The following is a 19,838-nucleotide window of genomic DNA, read 5'->3' as shown; positions in this document are numbered from 1 at the left end:
TTCCCCCTGTAACTGAGCCTGGCCGGGGCAGAGCCCGGCAGCCCCTCACTGTGTGCTGCAGGGATGTGTGCGGATGCGTTTGAAGGGCCTTGGCAGTGCGGCGGTGCTAGGCCGGCTAGAGCCACATGTTCTTGCAAATGCAGCTTCCTATTGACTTGTTAAACATTTGCTATTTATCAGATTTTGCTTTTAAACTGTCTGTAACAGTCTGGGAGAAGTTGTGTCAAAATCCCTTCCAGATGTGAAGGTGCTACCTGATACTTTGGTTATAACCTGGACCCTCGCTCCTGCTCCATTCAGATTAGCTCCACTACTGTGGAAATGAAAATGCAAATAAAGACATAAAGAGAGTAGAGACGTGTGTAAAACTTCCCCCAAACCTTCCCTTTTACAGGCAAAACGATCCTGCCTTTATAAGGAGATTGTGAGTTTTATCAGTGAACATTTGCTTTGCTGGAAAACCAGAGGAAAGCAGGGGAGAGCAGCCACCATCCCTGTCTGCCCACACGGGTGTTTTTAAAGCATAATTGACTTTTTTTCCCCTCCATTTAAATAATGTCTCTTTGGGTCTGGGGCTTCCCAGACACATCAGCTCATTTTATGAGCATCAGGTGATGTGTGCAGTTGGAAACCTGAGCGTTTTCCTTGCATTTGGAGCACGTGGATCAGATAACGATGGCTCATTAAACGCTCATTGGAAGGCGGCTGCAGGGTCGGGAGCACTCGCTCTGCAGACCCCCTGCCCTGTCCCTTTCCAGGAGAAACTTTGGGGCCACGAGATATTCCCAGCTTAGAACAACTCCTATCTGTCAGATCAGGGCCCGAGCCAGCTCCCATTGTAGGAGGGAGGGTTTTTCCACTCCTTTAAGAGGGGCTGGAGCGGAGCCACGCTCTGTGTAATGCGGATCCGGCAGTGTGCGTGATGCACTGCATGATGACAGAATTTCTGGGAGATTGGCCTAAACCGAAAACCTTGGACCTGGCACTGCTCTGCTGGAGGAGTGGGGAGGCTGGAGACACCAAACCTGGGCTTGGAGAGGGGTTCTGCAGCTGGGGAAGCATCCCTGGAAGGGCCAAGAGGGTCTGGCTGTGCCACATCTGCCCTGCCCCGGGGTTTGGTGCCTTGGGTTGGGTCCACAGCCACGTCCATGTCTGGCGCTTCTGGGGGAAAAAGGCACCTGGGAGGGTGTGAGGGGCTCCCTGCAGCACCCAGGCTGGCTGTGGTGCTGCAGCCGAGCTCCTCTGTGCCCCAAAACACCCTGGAGCTGTGTGGCTCAGTCTGTCTGCAGTGCCCCAAAAATACCCCAGTGCTGCCACTGGCACTGGATGGGGCTGCCCTGCCCATCTGGGCTGGGAGGTTTGGTTGGGAATCTTGCTGAGAGGAAAGAGGAGGGAAGAGAAATGTGCTGGACCATTGTGAGGCATTTTAAGCAGAATCCTGATGCATTAATGTGTTTTTTCTCCCATAAATGATGGGTTAGGCAGGTTTGCACCCTCACATGAGGTACCACTTTAGTGATTCCTGCGGTTGCCTCTGCCCTAACTCCATCCTGCTGTTCCTGTGTGCCTTCTGACTGCCCAGGAGAGCAGGAAACCTTCTTTTACACCCAAAAAGGATGTTCATTGGGGCTGGGATAGCTGGAGCAAAGCTGAGAGATACCAAGTGATCCCAAATAGGTCACTTCAGTTGCTCCATCTCCCTTTTTTCCAGGCTGATGGACAAGGCTGGGTTCTCACAGAGCATCTGCACCATGTCCTGGGGCTGTGGAAGACATGGCTGGTGACTTCCTTTTGCCCCTGCAGACCTGATTTATCCCTCTCACAGGGCACAGAGCTGGAGGGTGATGGAGGACCCCAGGGCAAGAGTTCTCCCTTGGACTCCCCACAGAGCTCCTGCCCCTACCACCACTCCTGGCTTTCCAGGGGAAACTTTGGTTCCTTTGGCAATTCCAGGGAGAAGGCTGCTCCCAATGAGCTCCTGATGCCTCAGGATGGAGCAAAACCACTCTCTGAAGTGTCACTGTGGGCACAAGAAAAACCTTGGCCCCACCATCTGCATTAACCTGGCTGGTTTCAACACTTGAACATGCATGGAGGAATGGCAATGGGAGGGTGAGGAGGGAAGAGCAGCGTGAAGAAGACAACCCGAAGCCGTCTCTCAAAATCACATGGTGATAAGGCCTTTGCTGGAGTGCCCCATGCAGCTGGCAGCAGAAACCAGGCTTTTATGTTTGGGTCTGGCTGGTTTTTCGCTTTCTGCAGCCAAAAGGATCTGGATAAAGTTTGCCTGGAAGATTAGCTGGCACTGAGCCTGCCTAGACATCTCTGGAAGCCTCCCCTCCAGCAGGAGTAGGTTCTGATTCCTCCTCGGCCAGCCCTGCCCTAGGCAAGTGTGGGGGGATGTCCCCTGGAGGGGACAGTTCCGCCAGCCCTCTCCCCTCTGGCACACCAGATCCCTGCTCCCACTGCAGTGGGGATGCTGGGGAGTGTGCAGATGAGATCCCAAGGGATTTCTGTCACCAGGATGACAGGGAGGTGACAATCCACAGCCTGAGGGATGGGACTGGGAGCACAGAGCCTTGGCACCCACAACCCTTCCCTGGGGAAACATCCTTCATGTGCCTGCTCTGATACCAGAACTGGGCTGGGAAATGGGGTGCATGGGAGCCCCCCAAGCAGGGCTGGGCTCCCCCAGTGCCAGCTCCAGGGCAGATGTGCCCCAGCTGCTGCACACCGGGTTTGGCACCAGCTGTGCTGCCCGGCCACATCTGAGCTGCCAGCTCCAGGGCACAGCTGGCAGGGGAAGAGATGCTGTGCAATGCCATCCCCAGGGGGCCCATGGGCACCCCATGCTGACCCAGACACAAAGCAAATTTTGGGTTTTGTGCCCAGGGAGGCCTGGCAGAGGCAGGGGAGACTGTGCTGGTAGCAGATGCCGATGCCTCCGGAGCGGAAAGCCCAGTCCCTCCCCTCTCATTCCTTTTTTTCCTTTTTTCTGCCTTTTTTTTTCTTCCCCCCCCTCTGGCTGATCTTAAAAAAGCCCTGGCGGTTTGGGCTTTGTGAAACCCAAATGCCTTTTGCAGCATCAAGCCCGGATCCCATAAGTAATATCCCAGCACTGAAGAGTAAGACAGTATATGAAGTAGACGGGGAGCTATAAAGACACTTTAAAAGGGGCAATAAAAGTTTTGGGTTTCATATCGTCTTACCAAAGAAGAGAATAACAGAGAAGCAGGAAATTTCAGTAGCAGACATGACAAAGGTCACAGCACTCAGACTGCACCTTAGACGAAAACACCTACTCTTATGAAAACAGCCAGAATTTTTGGCAGGGGCTCAAGAGCTCTTACAGGCAAAGCTCTCCGCAGCGCTAAAAGGTTACAAGAGACTGTTTTGTCTACGTTGCTGTAGATGTTTATAATATTTCCCTGCATTGGTGCTGCAGGGGATATCCTGCCCGGGGTAGTGGATCCAGCCCTGCACCTTCCTCTGGTGTTGGGGTGCCAGGTGCTGCCATCAGCTCGGGGCTGGTGCCAGGGCAGGGACCCTGTGTGTGTGCCCAGGTGTGTGTCAGTACCTGGTGGGTGCTGGTCCTGCACTGGGATGCGAAGGGATGGATGGTTGGCAGAGCTGGAGCATCACCCTGGGGCATCAGCAGGGAGAGGAAGGGACAAAGCAAACCTTCTGCTGTGTGCAAGACAATTTGGGGTTTTTGTTTTTGCAGCTGAATATGCTGCAGGTATATGGGAGCAGGAGGTTTTATCCACTCAGCTGCTCCTCAGGTAACGTGCCCTCCATGTTTGCATGGGGTTTGGCAACCTTTGGTCCCTCATGCTCAGCCCCAGTTGGGTGTTGTGATCACCCTGTGCCCATTATCACCCAGTGCCCTCTTCTCAGCCCTGGACCCTCACAAGGCTCTCACCATGCCCACAGTGCCACGTCCCCAGGGCTTGCTGCAGGGCTGTGCCTGTCACTGCAGCCCAGGAGGGGCCAGACAGTCCCAAAATGAGCTGCTGGGGTGAAGGAGGCTCTGATCAGTGGCTGCAGCAAACGAGGCAGGCTGCTGGCACTGCTGAGCAGGATGCTGGGGACGGGCAGCGTTGAGTATTTGCATTTTGGTGACAAACGCCCAGGAAAGAGCCAGCAGGGCCGTGGGATGCCCATGGGGGTGAGCCCTCAGGAAGCTGCTGTGGACCCTCAGAGGCATCTCTTGCAGGCAGTGCTGAGCTACTTCTTTCACTCCAAATCAGAGCACTTGGGCCTGATTTTTGAGGCCACCCTGAGCAGCCCTCACATGGCAGAGAGCTCCAGTAGTGTGCAAGCAATGAGGAAAGCCTTGCACGCAAACCCTGAGAGCATCTTGTAAACATCCTGGAGCCTGGATGCTGGGAAGGAATGGAGCTGTGTGGTTTAGGTTGGTTTAGGTGCTGGGGAACCCTTTGAAAGCTCTCTGCCAGCTCAGCCTCTGCATGCAGCTGCATCAGCTGTGCCACCGCTTGCCAGTGACTCTTGGATGCTTGGGGGTTCATAACTCATTTCTATTTTTGTTGGAAGCTCATTCAGTTTTGGTTGTTGCCCCGTCGCAGGAAGTTGCTCTGATGAATGACTGGGGTGGATTTCTCTTCCAGAGGAACCCAGGCTTAATGTGGGCTTTCTGTGGACATCTCTGTATATCAATACTGCTCTAATTGTCCATGACATATAGTCTTGGCCTTTTTCCCAGACAGTCTAAATAAATCATACACTTCTGCTATAGTAAATAGTCTGTTAGAGGAGATGTTATAGGCTTACAGCCCTCCCCCCTCCCTCCAGGAGCTTCTTTTCTCTGCCTCTCATTTTCCATGTACTTTCCATACCAATGAGGCACCTGCTGCCTGGGCCTGCAGGTCTGCAAGGACAAAGTGCCCAGTGTTGCAGGTTCCTCCAGGTTTGAGGGGCTGTGGTGGCCGTGCCCAGAGCTCTGCTGTGGAATTGGCATCTGCCCTCAGCTGAGCTGAGTGGAGCTGGAAAGTTTCCCACCCCGCTGAAGAAATGCTGGCATTGCACACTGGCAAGGTCTTTGTTAGTATATATTATTTACATCAAGAGAATGCATAAATAAAATAGTTAATATCTCACAAAAAAATACAGGTTCTGTTAATTGTGTGTTGCAAACCAAGCTTTGTGTGCACAGCAAACCTGCACAGAGGGGACAACTTGGGTCCTGCCAGGTCAGAGCATGGGACAGCCCAGGAGAAGGTGACGTGGCCTGGGAGGGCAGGGGTCTCCTGGGGCAGGGGACAGGTCACAGCCCAGCTGAGTGCTCCTCCCGGGAGAATATGGGTATGTACCAAACTGGAAGTGCAAAATTTGCTAGGGCTGGTGGTGGAAAAGTGAATCACAGGATGGTTTGGGAGGGACCTTAAAGCCCATCTTGTTTCAATGCCCCTGCCATGGGCAGGAACACTTCCTTTCCAGGTTACCCAGGAAACTTCCCAGCGGAGAAAATCCCAGAGCAGGCACAGAGCTGGTGGGAAAAGATGCCAGAGGAAAACCCAGCACAGGCAGGCATTTTCCTTTTGGCTGCAGCCCTCCATCACCCAGGGGCAGGAACACGCGTGCCCGGCCTGCCCGGGGGCTCAGACGCAGCAGCAGAGCGTGGAGCAGTCCAGCCTGGCGGGGGTCCCGGCGCTCCCAGCCTTCTTGTTCTCCTTGGGCAGCAGCAGCACGAGGGCCATGGCCAGGGCACAGTGGTAGAAGCTGTGCACGTAGGTGTAATCCCACTCCTGCGGGCAGGGAGAGCGCCGTGAGGAGCGGGAGCAGCAGGGCCAGGGACATTAAATTTCTACAAGTAGCCAAAAGGAAGGGGATAAAAAAGATTCCTGAACCTTCTGCCTCCCTTTGCTGTCAGAGAAGAAAGGATTTCCAGTGAAAAAAGAACCCTAAAGCAAAGGGGATTTAACACGTTCTAATTTGCACATTTCCCCGTTCTTGAATGAAGTGTTTCATTACCCCGCAAAGGACGTGGCTGCGAGGCCGGGGCGTGCGGGGAGGCGGCTTCTGCTAAGTGACATTTTTATGTTCTGCTAGAATTTGCAATTACTAAATGCTTTGAAAAATAATCCTTGGGGATGCCTGTGAGGTTGTATCTCGCAGCTCCCAAAGCACAGAGCGGCCGTAACGGCGGGGCTGAGCGCAGGCACGGCCGGCAGCTGTGTCGGGGGGTTATCGCCTGCCCGGCGGGACCCTTCCCAGCAGGATGGGGGGACTGGCCAGCAGCAGGAGGAGAAGGATATAAACACAGCATCGAGTGCCCCTGGGAGTCACTGAGAGTCTTTTCTTTGGCGGGAGCCAGCTCTGGATCCGGCCATGCCTGGGTTGGATCCAGTCCCTGCCGCGTCGCTGTGAGGTGTCCTTAAGTCACCCGTGCCCAGTTTCCAAAAAACCCTGCTCGCACTTGACAAAGCCATTCTGAGGACCACATGTCCCTGAGGAAAGCACATCCCCTGTCCTTGTCACTCACTGAAGGGGGGAAAAGAGACAGAGCATCGCCCTGTGTGCCACTTGCTGTCACACCTGCTCTGAATGGATGAGGGGATGGGGACAAGCATGGAGGGACCCTTGTCCCCAGCATGCCACCCCTGGAGCCCCACACTTGAGCTGGGTTTTGTGCAAGGCTGGATGCAGCCCAGTGGTGTGGGTGGGGCTGTCCCTCTCTTGGTGATGTCCCTCACACCTTGTAGACTCAGGGAAGGTGAGTGTCACACGGGTACCTCAAAGAAGAACCTCAGCATCAGCGCCAGCGCCCCGAAACAGAAGCCAGGACCAATCTGTTGGGTGTAGACACTCTTGTCAGGATAGAGCCCTTTCTTCTCCTTCATCTTCTGCAGCTGGGAGGAAGGAGAGAGCACACCAAGTGGATTCACCTGGATTTAGCTGGCTGCTCCACCCTCATTCCTTGTAATAACACTGTTTTTTTAATATTCAGCCCCAAAGCCAGCTCAGGGAGTGTGTGCCCTCACAAACCCAGCTCTGGGAGAGCAGATCCCAGCACAGCAGCTGCAGGCTGGAGGATGCAGTGTGCTCCTGTGCCTTGGTCTCCTCCTTGCCCATCCCCTCCCCATAGTGGCCACTTGCTTTTAGCTGCTGGCTTAGTGACAGTTTATAACTGGGGCTTGCACCATGTATTTCCACGATGTTTGGCATCATCTTTCTGCAATTTTTATCCCATCACTCCTGCAGTGGCTTCCCCACCTCACTCCCAGCTGGGTCCACAGCCCAGTGGGGCACAGACTGCAGCATTGTGCCCCACTGTCCCAGCTGGATTCAGGCAGACTGCAGACAGATTCCTCCCCACTTTATCACCGTGGTTTTACCCACATCTTCCCCGGAGCTGGGGCAGTTTACCAGATCCCTCTGCCTCTGAGTAGCTGTAAAAACTCCATAAATACGTTCCTCCTGATTAGAAATGCAGGGACAGCAGATGTGGTAGATTGCTCAGACCGATTGAATCTGGCATTTATCACAGAGGCTGCTGCCTGCCTTCTGCTCAGGTTGAAGGAGAAATCACTGTGAGACTGAGAGCTGCACCTTGAGGAGGAAATGCCTGGATGGGTTCAGCCCTTTCCCCAGCAGGAGCACCCCACAGAGCCCATCCTGCCCCACGTACCCATCTGACCGTGATCACCAGCACAGCTGTCCCAATGGGGCCCGAGTAGACGCCGTAGCCCCAGCGGTCGTGGTAGATCCTCACGGCGATGGTGAGGACTCCAAACATGATGAAGGTCGATCTCTTGGGCTCGTCAAACTCTGCCAGGGCTGAGGGACAGAGAAGAGGGAGCGCCAGATCACAGCCCCCCTTTTTAGGCTGCTCCCCATAAGCCTTCCTGGGGTCTCTCCCCCCTGCCCTGGGATTGTATTCATGTCTGCTCTTCTCATGTCACACTGCTGGGGAATCTGAGGCACATGGGGCAAAGCAAACCATCCTGAGGCACCTGAGTGGTGGGTCCAGGAGATGATTGTTGGGGTTTTATTTCAGTGTTGCATGGGGGAGCTTAAAGGAGATTCCCTACCCAGAGAAGCTGTGGTTGCCCCATCCCTGGAAGTGTTCCAGGCCAGGTTGGATGGGGCTTGGAGCAGCCTGGGATAGTGGGAGGTGTCCCTGTCCATGGCAGGGGCCAGAACAAGATGATCTTTAAAATCCCTTCCCACTTTAAACCACTCTATGATTTCCCTTTTCCTTGCCCCAGAATTCAGAGGCGATTGCAAAAACCCTCATGCCCTGCGAGCCCACAATCAGCTCTTGGGTCCATCCTGCATCTCCAGCCTTCCCAAACTTGCCAGCTCACTCTGGCACAGGCTCCACCACCCCAGAGCAGTGGGACTCCCCCACTGATGCCATGGGGTCCCAGCTGCCCGGCACCTGCCCGGGGTTTGCAAGCTGGAAGTCGCCAGTGTGAGTAAATTATTGGAGGCTTTTGTTTAGCACAGAATGGGGTAATAACTGATAAAAGTTATGGATCCCAGTGGGCTCCATGCTTTTCCAGCTTGCACAGCTGTGTTATGGCTGTCCTGGATTTGCATTCCGGGAAGTTTGCCCGAGGGTCTGCGTCCGCACATGTGCACTGGGGCTTTACAAGCCACAGTGAGAGGCTTCCCTGGGCTTCAGTCACCACACCTTCCATGTCCTTGGATCGTGCTTTTATAGGGAGTTTGGCTAAGGGATAACGTCCGCATGTTAATCTCTGTTGTTTCCCAGAGGGTCAATATTTTAAACCTCCTAGTCCAGGATTTGTATTTTTTCGCGAGGTTTCTGAACGCAGTAATGAAGCAATCAAGTTGAATTTTGCTGCAGGGAGCCAAAGTGTCTGGATCAGCTCTGACCTACCCTGACACTGCTGCTATCCACTGAAAATGCCCTTTGGAAATCATTTGCCTCGTTGCCTTTTCTAGCTGAGCAGAGGGAGCACTGAGGTGCCCTGGGCAGTGGGGGAGCCCCCTTGGGACTCACATTTTGATGGGACAGAGCCATTTCTAAGGGTAATATTTCCCCCACATATTTTTCCCTGCATGGTAAATTTATCCTATTGCATGCCCTGGAAGGGGAGTGCTCCTGCATCCCCACAGGATGAATTTACCCAGCTGAGGAGTGTTACCCCTGCTAGTGCTGGGCTCTGAGGCTGCAGGAACTCCATCCCTGCTGGAAGTCCTGCATCATCCCTGGGGGGGGCAGAGGGGAAAATCCTGTGGCCATTTTGGGGCTGACTTCAGCTTATCATGGGGAGAAATGGGAACTCTGTCTGGAGTTAGAAATGGTCCAAATTTTCGAGCAAAACCTTTGTTTGTTGGAACATCTCTCTCCCCTGACCCTGCTCTCTTCCTCTGCCATCAATACTCACATCCTTCCAAAACTCATGGTGACAAAATGGGAAAAAGATAAGTTTGAATTTTTTGTTATCCTTGTATTTTTTCCATTTCTATTTTATTTTGTTTTGGTGGCAAATAAGGAACAAAATGAGGAAAAAGAGAGTGAAGCAAATGTGGGGAAAAGGAAAACTGAATAAAAGGGCAAGGGGTGGGATTTATAGTAAAAAGGAAGTGAAATAAATTTCTGCTTTTTCTAAGCAGATCTAATATTCCCATCAGCCCAGACCAGGCTTTTGATAAACCAGGAAGTTATATTTGTTTTGACTAAACCACTTTGATTCTCATGCTACCAAGGGAAGTGGGAGATTCTGCATTTCTTAATGCCCCTAAGTGAGGCAAGACAAGCTGATGGGCCTGGTATGGGGAAAATGAGGAGAAATAGGAAATTCCCTGGTATACGAGGTTTCAGACTTGGTCATCTCATAGTCTTGTCCTGCCTGAACTTCAGCACAAGGCTGCCAGTGTGTTACTGTCATTTGAAGTTGAGGACACATGTGAGAGCTGGTGCAGGCAGAGGAACACCTGACCAGCAGCGCCAGCAGGTGCCACAGCTCTTTATCTCCAGGAGCAAAACATCCCCAGCCACTACTCAGGACAGTTCCAGATCTGGACCCCACCAATTACAAAGACTTTCCAAGGTGTTAATGATACAAAACTGGATTAATCCAGGGCACAGACTGACTTCCACAAAGGACAATTTCAGTGACAGCTCAAGTGGAGCTCAGAGCGAGCGGCATTTCTGGGGACTGTCCCCACTGACTGTCCCATCAGCCATCCTGACAAATCCAGCCCTTCCTGCCAGTGGTGCAGCTTTCAGGAGACACAACAGACCAGTTCTTACCCATCAGGGACACCCAGATGGACAGGGCTGTTCCGTAGATGCTGAAGTACTCCAGGATGTCGTAGCGCATAAAGCACAGCACTGATAACCCAGGCCCATCACAAATGTGGTAAAACTATTCAAAAAGAAAAAAAAAATCAGAAAATCAGTTTCTTGCCCACTTACCAGTAAGGTAAAGACTCTTATCAACTGGTTTGAAATAGTGTAGCTGCTGAGAGAATGGCCAGCCAGGCCAGAACAGTGTCAGCTACAGCAGGATCACTGATATGCAGTAATGAATATATTTGAGTGATAATGTCATCGTTCCCGGTTGCAAATTGCCCAAGAATCAGCATTCTTCTCTTTTAGTACAAACTAAGACAGGCTTTAATTTGCCTCTTGGCCAGAATTTGCAATCTGATGACCAAGCTGCTTTGAGCTGGGTGCCGGGGGGGTGGCCTCTCCAGCAGAAGGAGGACTCTGGGGTTGTGGTTTTAATTGCGAAAGATTCTTGTAAAACAATTCAGAATGAGTGTCCTGATGAAATGTGTATGGATGCCAGGTCACTGTCCAGGCTAAACAGGGTTTATATGGCCAGACTGTGAATGCTGGGGAATTCACTCATTAGTGCATTCCCTTAAAAACCACCAGTTCCTGCCCATTAACTCATTGATTAGGTTATTCGAAAAAAACCCCATTGTCATGCAACATAAACTGCAGACCACTCCAAGAGACCTTTTCCAGTGCAATCAGAGGAATGCTCCCAGTGTTTGCTTGGCTCTCTCCCTTTCCTGCCAGCCCTCAGCCCTGCAGGTTTTGCAGTGGCAGCACCAGGGAGCTCTGCTGTTCCTGAAGAAGTCCCTGCTCCGCTTGGCAGGGCGCCCTTGGAACGCTGCTCGCTGTCACGGCCCGGTGGGGATGCTGATATAATTTATAATGGGAATTGCTGCGAGCCCTCTGGCTGCCTGCAGCTTCTAGAAAAGATTGCACCACGGCTGTAATTCTTCTCCCTGCTTGAGTTTGGGCTCGGGGAGTCTGGAGCCCGGGGGGAAGAAAGGGTGGAAGGCAGAGCGTGTTCCTGGCACTTGTCTGCCACGGCCATGTGCTTTCAGTGCTCTGTTCAGCTCTCCTGCTGGAGGAGGAGTAGGATGCAACAAAAAATGCAACAGCAGCAGCTGCTGCCCTTCCAACCCCCTCCCCACCATGCTGGCAGCTGCCTCTCCTCCTTTCCCTTCTTCCCCTTCCCCACTCAGGGAGATTTTGCTTCTTCGATCTCTTCGGAGAGGACCTGTTCCACCTCCCGTCGAAACCTGTGCCAATTTTCCTACTGGCTTCTTGAGGAGGTGGAGCAGACACAGACCCAGTGCAAAATGAAATTGTAGATGTCTGGCTTCCCTGGGGAGCTGGGGCGGGGGGCTCAGGGATGTTTTCATATTAACTGCTCCTGTAGTTTTTATAGAACTGGCAGAATTTCTCCCCCTGCCTGGAGGTTTAATCAGCTCAAATGGTCGAGGATGTTCTGTGGATCCTTAATAGGAGACCAGCCTGATTCTGAGCCCTGTGGAAAAGCTTTTCACACGGGGAAGATCCTTTATCTACCCTGCCTCAGTTTCTCTGTACAAGGAACATGCAAACCCTCATGAGATGCCTTGAGATGGATGGGGATTAGTGGGAAATGCAACATCAGCTGTTTCCTTCATATTCTTTAGCAGATCACTGAAATGTAGTCAAACAGGAGATTTTTTTCCAGTGGGAATGCTGCTTTGGGTGCTCAGCTGGTGTCTGTATGGAGTCACTTAGCAGGGATGCAAAGCCCAGGGCAGCACATGGCTGGGGGCAGGAATAGAAATGTTTTATATATGTACAGACATTTCTTCACTAGTTATTTCCACACAAAGGAAGGCCAGGGAATCAGAGCCTGATAAAAGACACATTTCAACCCATAAAGGGTTAATAATTATTATATTTCAGCCTGTTTCAGTCTCTCCCAGTGCAGAAACTCCCCTGACTCCAGCATTGCTCCCATCCCCAGCTGGCAATTGCAAAATCAATAATTTGACTACTATGTGCTTTTGGCTAAAATGACAGAGGCAGAGCAAGAGATTCTGGAGGCAATTTAAAGCCTAAATTCAGCATGGCCACTTAGCAGCTGTAAAACAAAGAGAAAAGCCAGCTCCAAAGCATTGCAAATCAGTCAAGGCTCTTTGCACCCAGACCTTCTCCCTAATCTCAGCCATAAAACACAACTAAATCTCTGTAAGGCCACACTGTAGGACATCCTAAACTGGAGAATCAGCCGCTCAGCGCCACACATGGTGGGAAATAACTGAAAAAGGATATTTTAGGGGTTGTGCTGGCTGCTCTGGGGTGAATCAGCTTCTCAGTGGTACAGGAGGGCATTTGGGAGGACAAAACATGCAGGGAGAGGGGAAATTGAGACCTTCTTACCGCCACGAAGAACATGGTGAAGAAGTAAACCATGGCTTCCATGTGGAAACGCCGCTTGGCCGCGATGCTGATGGTGGGGAGGAAGACCAAGGAGCTGAGGGTGGGCAGAAGGAGCTTGGCCACCAGCGAACCCATGGGTGCCTCGTGGGCCAGCAGCTGCTGGGAGCAGGGCAGGAATGGAGGAGAAAGCAGTGGGGAGTGTGCTTTAAAATTTAAATGCCCTCGTGGCAGGAGGGCTGCGGGCAGGGAACAGCTGCCACCGCCACAGCCTCGCTGCTGTCTCATCCCAAATTCCTGACACAGCCGGCGGCTCCGGGCAGCAGATGCTCTGTGCCCCCAAAACTGTCCTGGGTGTTTCTAAAGGAGGAAAAGGGAATGTTGTCCTTGCACGCCTTGTGCTGGGTGTTGGATTTGGGTACATGGTGGGTGAGCTCACACTCTGGGTTTGCTCGCTCCTCGTGGGGACATCCCAGCCCTACACCCTGGTCAGTGCTGCTGGAGCAGTCCAGCAGGGAAAATCCATCTTCTTTCCTCACAAAGGGGAGGGGCAGGCACTGATCTGTCCTCTCTGGTGCCCAGGGACAGGACCTGGGAATGTCCTGTGTGGGGTCAGGAGCTGAACTCAGTGATCCCTGTAGATCCCTTGCATGATTTTATTATTCTCTGCTCTGCGCTTCCACGAAGGAAGAGCTGGTATGTGGCAGGCCCTAGGGTTTTTTAAACAGTGGGATGTATCCTACGACCTTTATACACTTGAGAAACACACACCAAGCTCCAAACCTGCCTTTTATTTTCCCCACCTGGGGTGGGTGCAGACACGGGGGAGCTGGTGTGACACTGCCCCCGATGCCTGCTGCCAGCGCCTACGTGCCCTCCGTGGAGTTCGGTGCAGTCACATTTCCCAGCCATGCCCTCAGCCTCTGCAGCCTGGCCACCTCCAGGAGCTCTGTCTGAAATTCAGGAGCCGAGCGTCTCCGGGCTGGAGGAATTCGAGCGGATTGTCGTGCGGCGCAGGAAAAGCTGGAGGAAAGGAAACCAAAAGCCAAGCGGCGTTTGGGCTGCTAATCCACTCAGTGGTTCTCTCTTTTATTATGACTTTTTATTATATCGCTGCTGCTCCCCCCCTGCGTTAATATCTTTTCCTTGGAGCCTCGCAGGGATTCTCGGCATCCTTTCGGCACAGCTGTTCCCGGGACACGGGGAGCAGGAATGCTCCGCTTGAGCAAGCGCCTTTGTGGCTGCGGCTTTGGGGAGGAGGGTGGGAGCTCTGATAGCAGCCACCAGCTCCAGGGCTGATAGGACGGGCTCGCCTCTCCCCCGGGAGGGGGTCTGGAGCAAAGACAGGCACGCACGGATAAAAAGAAATCTTCTTTAAACCACTGCAGGACGTTGGAGGGGGAGTGAGGGGTGTGTGTGTGTGTGTGCAGGGAATGGCACAGAGCATTAAAGCGTTGACTCTGTGCCGAGAGCCTTCCCCGGGGCTCAGATGAGCTGGGTAGGGCTCCCGTTTTTAGCTGATACTGCAGGAACCATCCGCATTCCCTGGCTGGCTGCAGGCATCATCCCTCGGCGGGATGCTGCCCACACCACATCTCCAGCCGCCCTCCTGCCTGGGCAGGCTATAAACTTACCACGAAACTCTGCAAAACTGAATCTTGACCAATAAATATTGAAAAACCCTGGTGTCCCTATTTACTGTGAAAATGAATCCCTCCAAGCCAGCACATAAATACCCTGGTGCTCCCCAGGTGTCCAGGCCCGAGCTGAAAGCAGAGATCCAGCACAGCCCAGAGTACCCTGCTCCTTTTTTGGGCCATATCCTCAGATGAATCCATTATTCTGTGTTCATGATTTGCTTGGAACAAGGACGGTGCCATAGGGCCCAGCAGGGCTTGTCCTCAGGGGAATTTTGAGCAGATTTGGGGTTAGGAGGTTGTACAAACCACTCTGGATCCCTGGCTATGAAAACATCATCTGCCCTGCTTTTGTGGCCATGAGATGGATGTGAGAGAGGTGAAAGCACAGCTCCAAACCTGCTGCTGAGGGCAAACCTCCATGTCGGGGTGCAAAGCAGCCCCACACCGCTTGTGGGGACACGACAGCTGTGCAACAAGGACGTGCAAGGGTGGTGGTTGTGCACAAGGCAAACACATCAGGTGAAAAATACCATCAGGCAGTTGTTAAATACATCCCCTCACCCCCAGGCTCTGCCCAAAATCCAGCTGGCTCCCACTGGAAAGGAAACCCCATTGGCTGCTGGATGCAGCAAGTGCCAGCCATGGCAGGCACTCCCCAAGCAGGGAAGTGTTGGAGCTCTCAGGAGCAAGAAAACATTCCACAGGTTGTTGGGGTTTTTATTCTATTTTTTATTTTTTTTCCTCTCTCCCAGCTGCACACCCTGGGCTGGTGGTTGGGTTGCTGCCAGCGCTGTAGGCATGGGGGGGAAAAAAACCCTCCCATCAGGTTGCACACATGTTTCAGCTATTATTGAAAAAGAGCCCCCAAAATAAATGGGGAGGAGAGGGGCAGGCAGGTGGTGAGCTCCTGGCAGGAGCTGCTGCTGCTTTAAAAGGTCTTTGTTCACTGCGAACACCGCGGTGCAGACGTGGGTTGGGCAAACCTTCCCGGGAAGGAACCCAAAAAACAAAGGGCCAGGACTTTGTTCCTTCTTTCCTAAACAGGTAGGAAATGGAGAAAGAGCAAATTTTAGCTCCTGAGTTTAAGTGCTGCTGGAAAGGGAATTTAAAAATCTGCATTCCACAGGGCTAATTTCGTGTGGATCGGCGTGCACGCAGGAACGGTGATATATATGGCTGAAAAGTGGCTCCCAGATGCCAAACCCAGGTTCTGGTATGCTGTCCTGGATCCTCCCAGGGTAACATTAACCATGGCTTGCTGCAAGCCCTTCTACCCTTTCAACTCAGACGTTGCAGCGGAGGAAAGAGACACAGAGAGTTTTGTTTTATTTTTAATACGAGGGTGATGGTTTGAAAGCAGTGTGTGTTGGAACAGGGGCTGAGGGGGCTGTGCCAGCTGAGAGTATTTTCTCCTTGGGGTGAGTATGGGATGATCTTTCATCTGCCTGTGGTGTAGACTGGGTCAGAACCGAAACCTGCTCTGTTGAGTGTCACCAGTCAGTGCCAGACTGGAAATACTGGTGATAACGACCCAAACACAAAGAGTGAAGCTGCAGTTCTACCTGGGGTTGCACTTTGAAGGACTGTGGTGCTACAAAGTGGTTTTTTACCACTCCCATTACTTCAGAGTTTAATTTTTCATCCCTATAACCCATCAGCACTCTGATGGTGAGAGGCTGGATGGTGGCCTGGTCTCAGCAGGTTGATGTGGCACAGCCCTGAGCAATGTGACCAGCATGGCACCATCCAGTTTGTGAAGATTTCCTGCCTTTTTTCTGATCAAGAATCCTCCTGGTGTGGAAGCACCTGGTGCAGGAGTGGAGCAGCCCACGGGCACGAGCCCTTTCCTGCCTAGCTGGAGAAGGGATGGCAGCAGCACCTGCATAAAACACCTCTGCCCACCCCCTGCTGCCTCTGCTCAGAGCTGGAGGTGAGGTCCTGATGTGGGGAACACTTTCTGGCCAGCTGGAGCCCAGACACAGCCCTGGCACCAGGGACAGGAGCCCCATAAAGGCAGAGCCACCAGCTGGGCTGGAGCCCTGCTCAGCCACTGCTGCAGCCCCAGCTCTGATCACCCAGGCCCAGCCCTGCCAAAGCACCTGCATCCTCCTCATTTTATTAGTGGAATAAATTGCCACTTAAAATATCCATTCTCCCTAAGGCCTGGCCCCATTTGAGGCAGCTTTAGCTGAATACTTACCCTGAAAAAAAATCCCCCTTCCTGTCTCCTTGTTGAATAAACCTATTATGCATATTGCTCTCAGGTATTCCTGCTGCTGTTTTCCTTAGGGTTTTTTCACTCTTCCCTTTCCTCTCAGCCCTGTCATGGCCCATGACAAGCATGTCACCATTAATGATAAGGACATCTGATTTCTTGTCACCAGTTTTCCATTGCTCCTACCTTTGGGATGTCCTGGGGTGGCCCCCCACTGCCAAATTCATGGAGGCAGTGCAGGGGTTTATTGCTCATTTCATGGTGTTTAATGGGTTTTTTTTACAGTCATAACTCCTGGAGCCCAGTAACAACGTTGAGGGTCTCAGCTCTCACCCTGTTGGTCAAAAAAATGTCATTTTCTGCACAGAAATGCTTGAAGCTGTGATGCTTGAAGGCTCAAAATCCAAAAAGGGAATGAAACCAGTCTTAGGGTTTTTGGGGAGTCTGACTCACGGATTTTGAATGCCTGTGGTTGGCAGGGCTGCATAGCTGATGGCCCTCAGCACAATACTGCTCAGCTTCCATGGCAGACACATTCCATTCAAAGAAAAGCCTTTGTACTTTTTTTTCTTCAATCTTTGAACAGCTAAAATTTTGAACCGAGCTTGACTTGCCTGGAAGCTCCTCCAGGTTCTTGCAGGAGTGTGCAACCTTTGGGGACAGGTAAGATTGGAGTCTGCAGAGAAAAAAGAGGCTCTTGAAACCATTGAAACTCCACAGCCACGACCATACCTGGGGTCACTGCGGTCACTTGTGGCTTTCAAACTGCCCAGAGATATTTTTCACAGGAATCTGATGGTGGGAGCAGCTCGGTGGCTTTGGCTGGTTCAGTTTGACTCAACATTTTGCAAAGCCTCACGGCAAGATGACATAAATCAGCCCCATGCCCAGTGTGTGGGGACACGCAGGGATGAGCTGCCTTGCCCAACACTGCGCCACAGGTCACTCTGCAAGGGGCTAGAGAACACTTCTGCCTCTAAAGAACGCTTCTTTTGGTCTCCTCTTGCTTGTTTTACTCACCCAGTGGTGGGCCACAGCTGCAGCTCTTGGCTGCCAGGGGCTTTTTGGGGGGCTTTGATCCCTTTGGTGAAGTTCTGGTCGTGCAGGGACCTCACATGCTCAGGGTACAGCTTTAATCTGCCCATGCCACACCAGCCTGGCCTGGAAACAACTGCAGAAGTGCCAAACAAATGCATCAGTTCTGCAGTCAGGATGAAAAAGGAAGAAAACCAATCAGTTGTCTCATCCCTGAGGGAAGATGGAGCTGCTGGGGGGCCCCTGGGCCAACAGATTCCTGACCATGCTCACACTCCTGGACCTGGGCAGGCATTTTGGGGAGCCTGGCTACAGCAGAGCCATCACATGTGCTGTGCCAGGAAAGGGCTGACCTGGCTGGGAAAGTGGTGCTGGAGCTCCATATGCATGGCTCTGGCTCACCAAGAGCAGGTTCTGTGATACAGAGCTCATGGAGGGCTCGTTCCAGGGACGTCCTTGGGGCTCAGGGGTGCTGGGTGTCAGCTCCAGCAGGTCCAAGGCTGGTGCTTGGGTCAGGATGGAAAAGTGCCCTGCCATAGGAAGCACAGGGAGGAGGTCAGTGCGTCCTGCCTGGATCAGAGCTGGCTGTCACTCTGCTCCAGGCTGAGGAGGGATGTCCCCCTGCCCCAGCAAAGGGATCCCCCAGCCCTCCCTCGCTCCTGATCCTGCAGAACCCCGAGTTTGATGCTCAGCTGAGCATCCGTGGCTCCTGCCAGCAGCTCCAGTGCCCAGCCCAGGGCTCTGTTGAACTCCTTTCAGCCAAGGAAACTCCTTTCCTCCACACGCACTTCTCTGGCCAAACCAGCAGCCAGCCGCCGGCAGCGCTCCCGCGACTGGAGAAGGTTCTTTTGGAGCTGCTTTGGGGTTTGTGTGCGCTCTGAATTCTGGGGTGGAAAAGCCTGGCAGTCTCCTGGGGCAGGGCTGTCCTGTGTCCCCCAAGGTGGCTGCTCTGTGTCCCCCAAGGTGGCTGCTCTGTGTCCCCCAGGGTACCTGCTCTGTGTCCCCCAGGGTGGCTGCTCTGTGTCCCCCAAGGTGGCTGCTCTGTGTCCCCCAGGGTACCTGCTCTGTGTCCCTTGGGGTGGCTGCTCTGTGTCCCTTGGGGTGGCTGCTCTGTGTCCCCTTGGGGTGGCTGCTCTGTGTCCCTTGGGGTGACTGCTCTGTGTCCCCCAGGGTACCTGCTCTGTGTCCCCCAGGGTACCTGCTCTGTGTCCCCTGAGGTGGCTGCTCTGTGTCCCCAGGGGTGGCTGTCAGGGCAGGCACCCACCGTGTCCTGGGGCAGTGGCAGCAGTGAATGCCCAGCACAGGACTGCTGCTCTGCCTCGCCCAAGCGCGGGATGCAGAGAGCAGAGCTGGATAAGGGACGCTCATCCAAATCCTAAATTTCCCTGGGAAAGTCCAACACGAGCCCTCAGTGACCGTCCCGGGTGGGAAAGGCTCTCGCTGTCCATGCAGGTGCATCTTGTCTCAATTTGCTGCGAGCCCAAAAGCAGTAAATAACATCTGCAAATCATTTCTAACGCTCCTGCCAAAAACCGGGAGATAAAACTCGCCGTTGTCTGAGCCTGGCCAGCCGTGATTAATGCTGTACCTGCAGCAGCAGCCCCGGGGCTTTGGGGACACCGCTGTCCCCGGGGGTTTTGGGGTGGCAGCAGTTGAAGCTGCGGGGTTTGGCTGATGTGAAACTCGTGTTTTGGATCTGCTCCGTGCTGCAGTTTGTTCTCGGGGCTGCTTGGGCTCCCATCGAGGCGATGGCATCGCTCCTGCTGATTTCACGGGGCCGGGGCGGGGCTGTGCGAGCCGCGCTGCCGCGGCCAGGGATAACACTGTGATTTATGGGAGCAATCAGTTGCCACTAGGAGCTGGTTAGGAATTTTCCGATGAAACGGGGATTGCGTCAGAAACCGCTGAGTCATCTCAACTGTTTCATAAAAAAAAAAAAAAAATACTATATTAAAAAAAAATCTTTTGGCTTTGATGAACTTTTGGTGAAGCACGACTGAGTGTGTCTCGCCTGCTGCCGGCTCCCCCAGATCAGCATTCCCACCCTCTGGCATTCCTCCTCCAGCCTAGGACAGGGTGCGAGGTCACCCAGGGATGGCATCTCCTGGGGTGCCACCTCCTGCCCATCCGCGGGGCTGGGGGATGCTGGGGCTCGCAGGGACCCAGGCTGCTCTGGCGTTTCCAATGTGAAATAATTCGATGCTTTTAAAACCTCTCGTGTTCAGACTTTTCCCTCCTGGTTGTTCCAAAACGGAAAGGGTTTTCTCCTGCATGTCTC

General features: G+C 53.1%; 1 protein-coding gene across 1 annotated transcript; it reads right to left on the bottom strand.

Annotated features, from left to right (window-relative positions):
* Positions 1 to 5,133: 5,133 nt before the first annotated feature.
* Positions 5,134 to 12,899, bottom strand: MYMK (myomaker, myoblast fusion factor). The gene is made up of 5 exons (XM_030961604.1): positions 12,674 to 12,899; positions 10,247 to 10,361; positions 7,649 to 7,797; positions 6,753 to 6,869; positions 5,134 to 5,765 (listed from the first exon to the last, which is right to left on the bottom strand). Exons 1-5 carry the CDS (start codon positions 12,806 to 12,808, stop codon positions 5,619 to 5,621), a joined length of 663 nt encoding a protein of 220 aa, XP_030817464.1. The 5' UTR covers positions 12,809 to 12,899; the 3' UTR covers positions 5,134 to 5,618.
* Positions 12,900 to 19,838: the final 6,939 nt, after the last annotated feature.

The sequence above is a fragment of the Camarhynchus parvulus genome, chromosome 17, assembly GCF_901933205.1.
Source record: "Camarhynchus parvulus chromosome 17, STF_HiC, whole genome shotgun sequence".
NCBI classification, from domain to species: domain Eukaryota; kingdom Metazoa; phylum Chordata; class Aves; order Passeriformes; family Thraupidae; genus Camarhynchus; species Camarhynchus parvulus.
Note: the sequence above shows the minus strand (reverse complement) of the source record. Positions and strands in the feature narration are given on the sequence as shown.

Bases quoted from the DNA above. Each gene is read 5' to 3' on its own strand.
- MYMK (XM_030961604.1), bottom strand. From the start codon at position 12,808: ATGGGTTCGCTGGTGGCCAAGCTCCTTCTGCCCACCCTCAGCTCCTTG. The intron at 6,870-7,648 runs GTACGTGGGGCA...CCTTCCTCCCAG, and splicing joins TGGTGATCACGGTCAGATGG to CTGCAGAAGATGAAGGAGAA. The intron at 5,766-6,752 runs GTACCCGTGTGA...CCCTGCCCGCAG, and splicing joins TGCTGAGGTTCTTCTTTGAG to GAGTGGGATTACACCTACGT.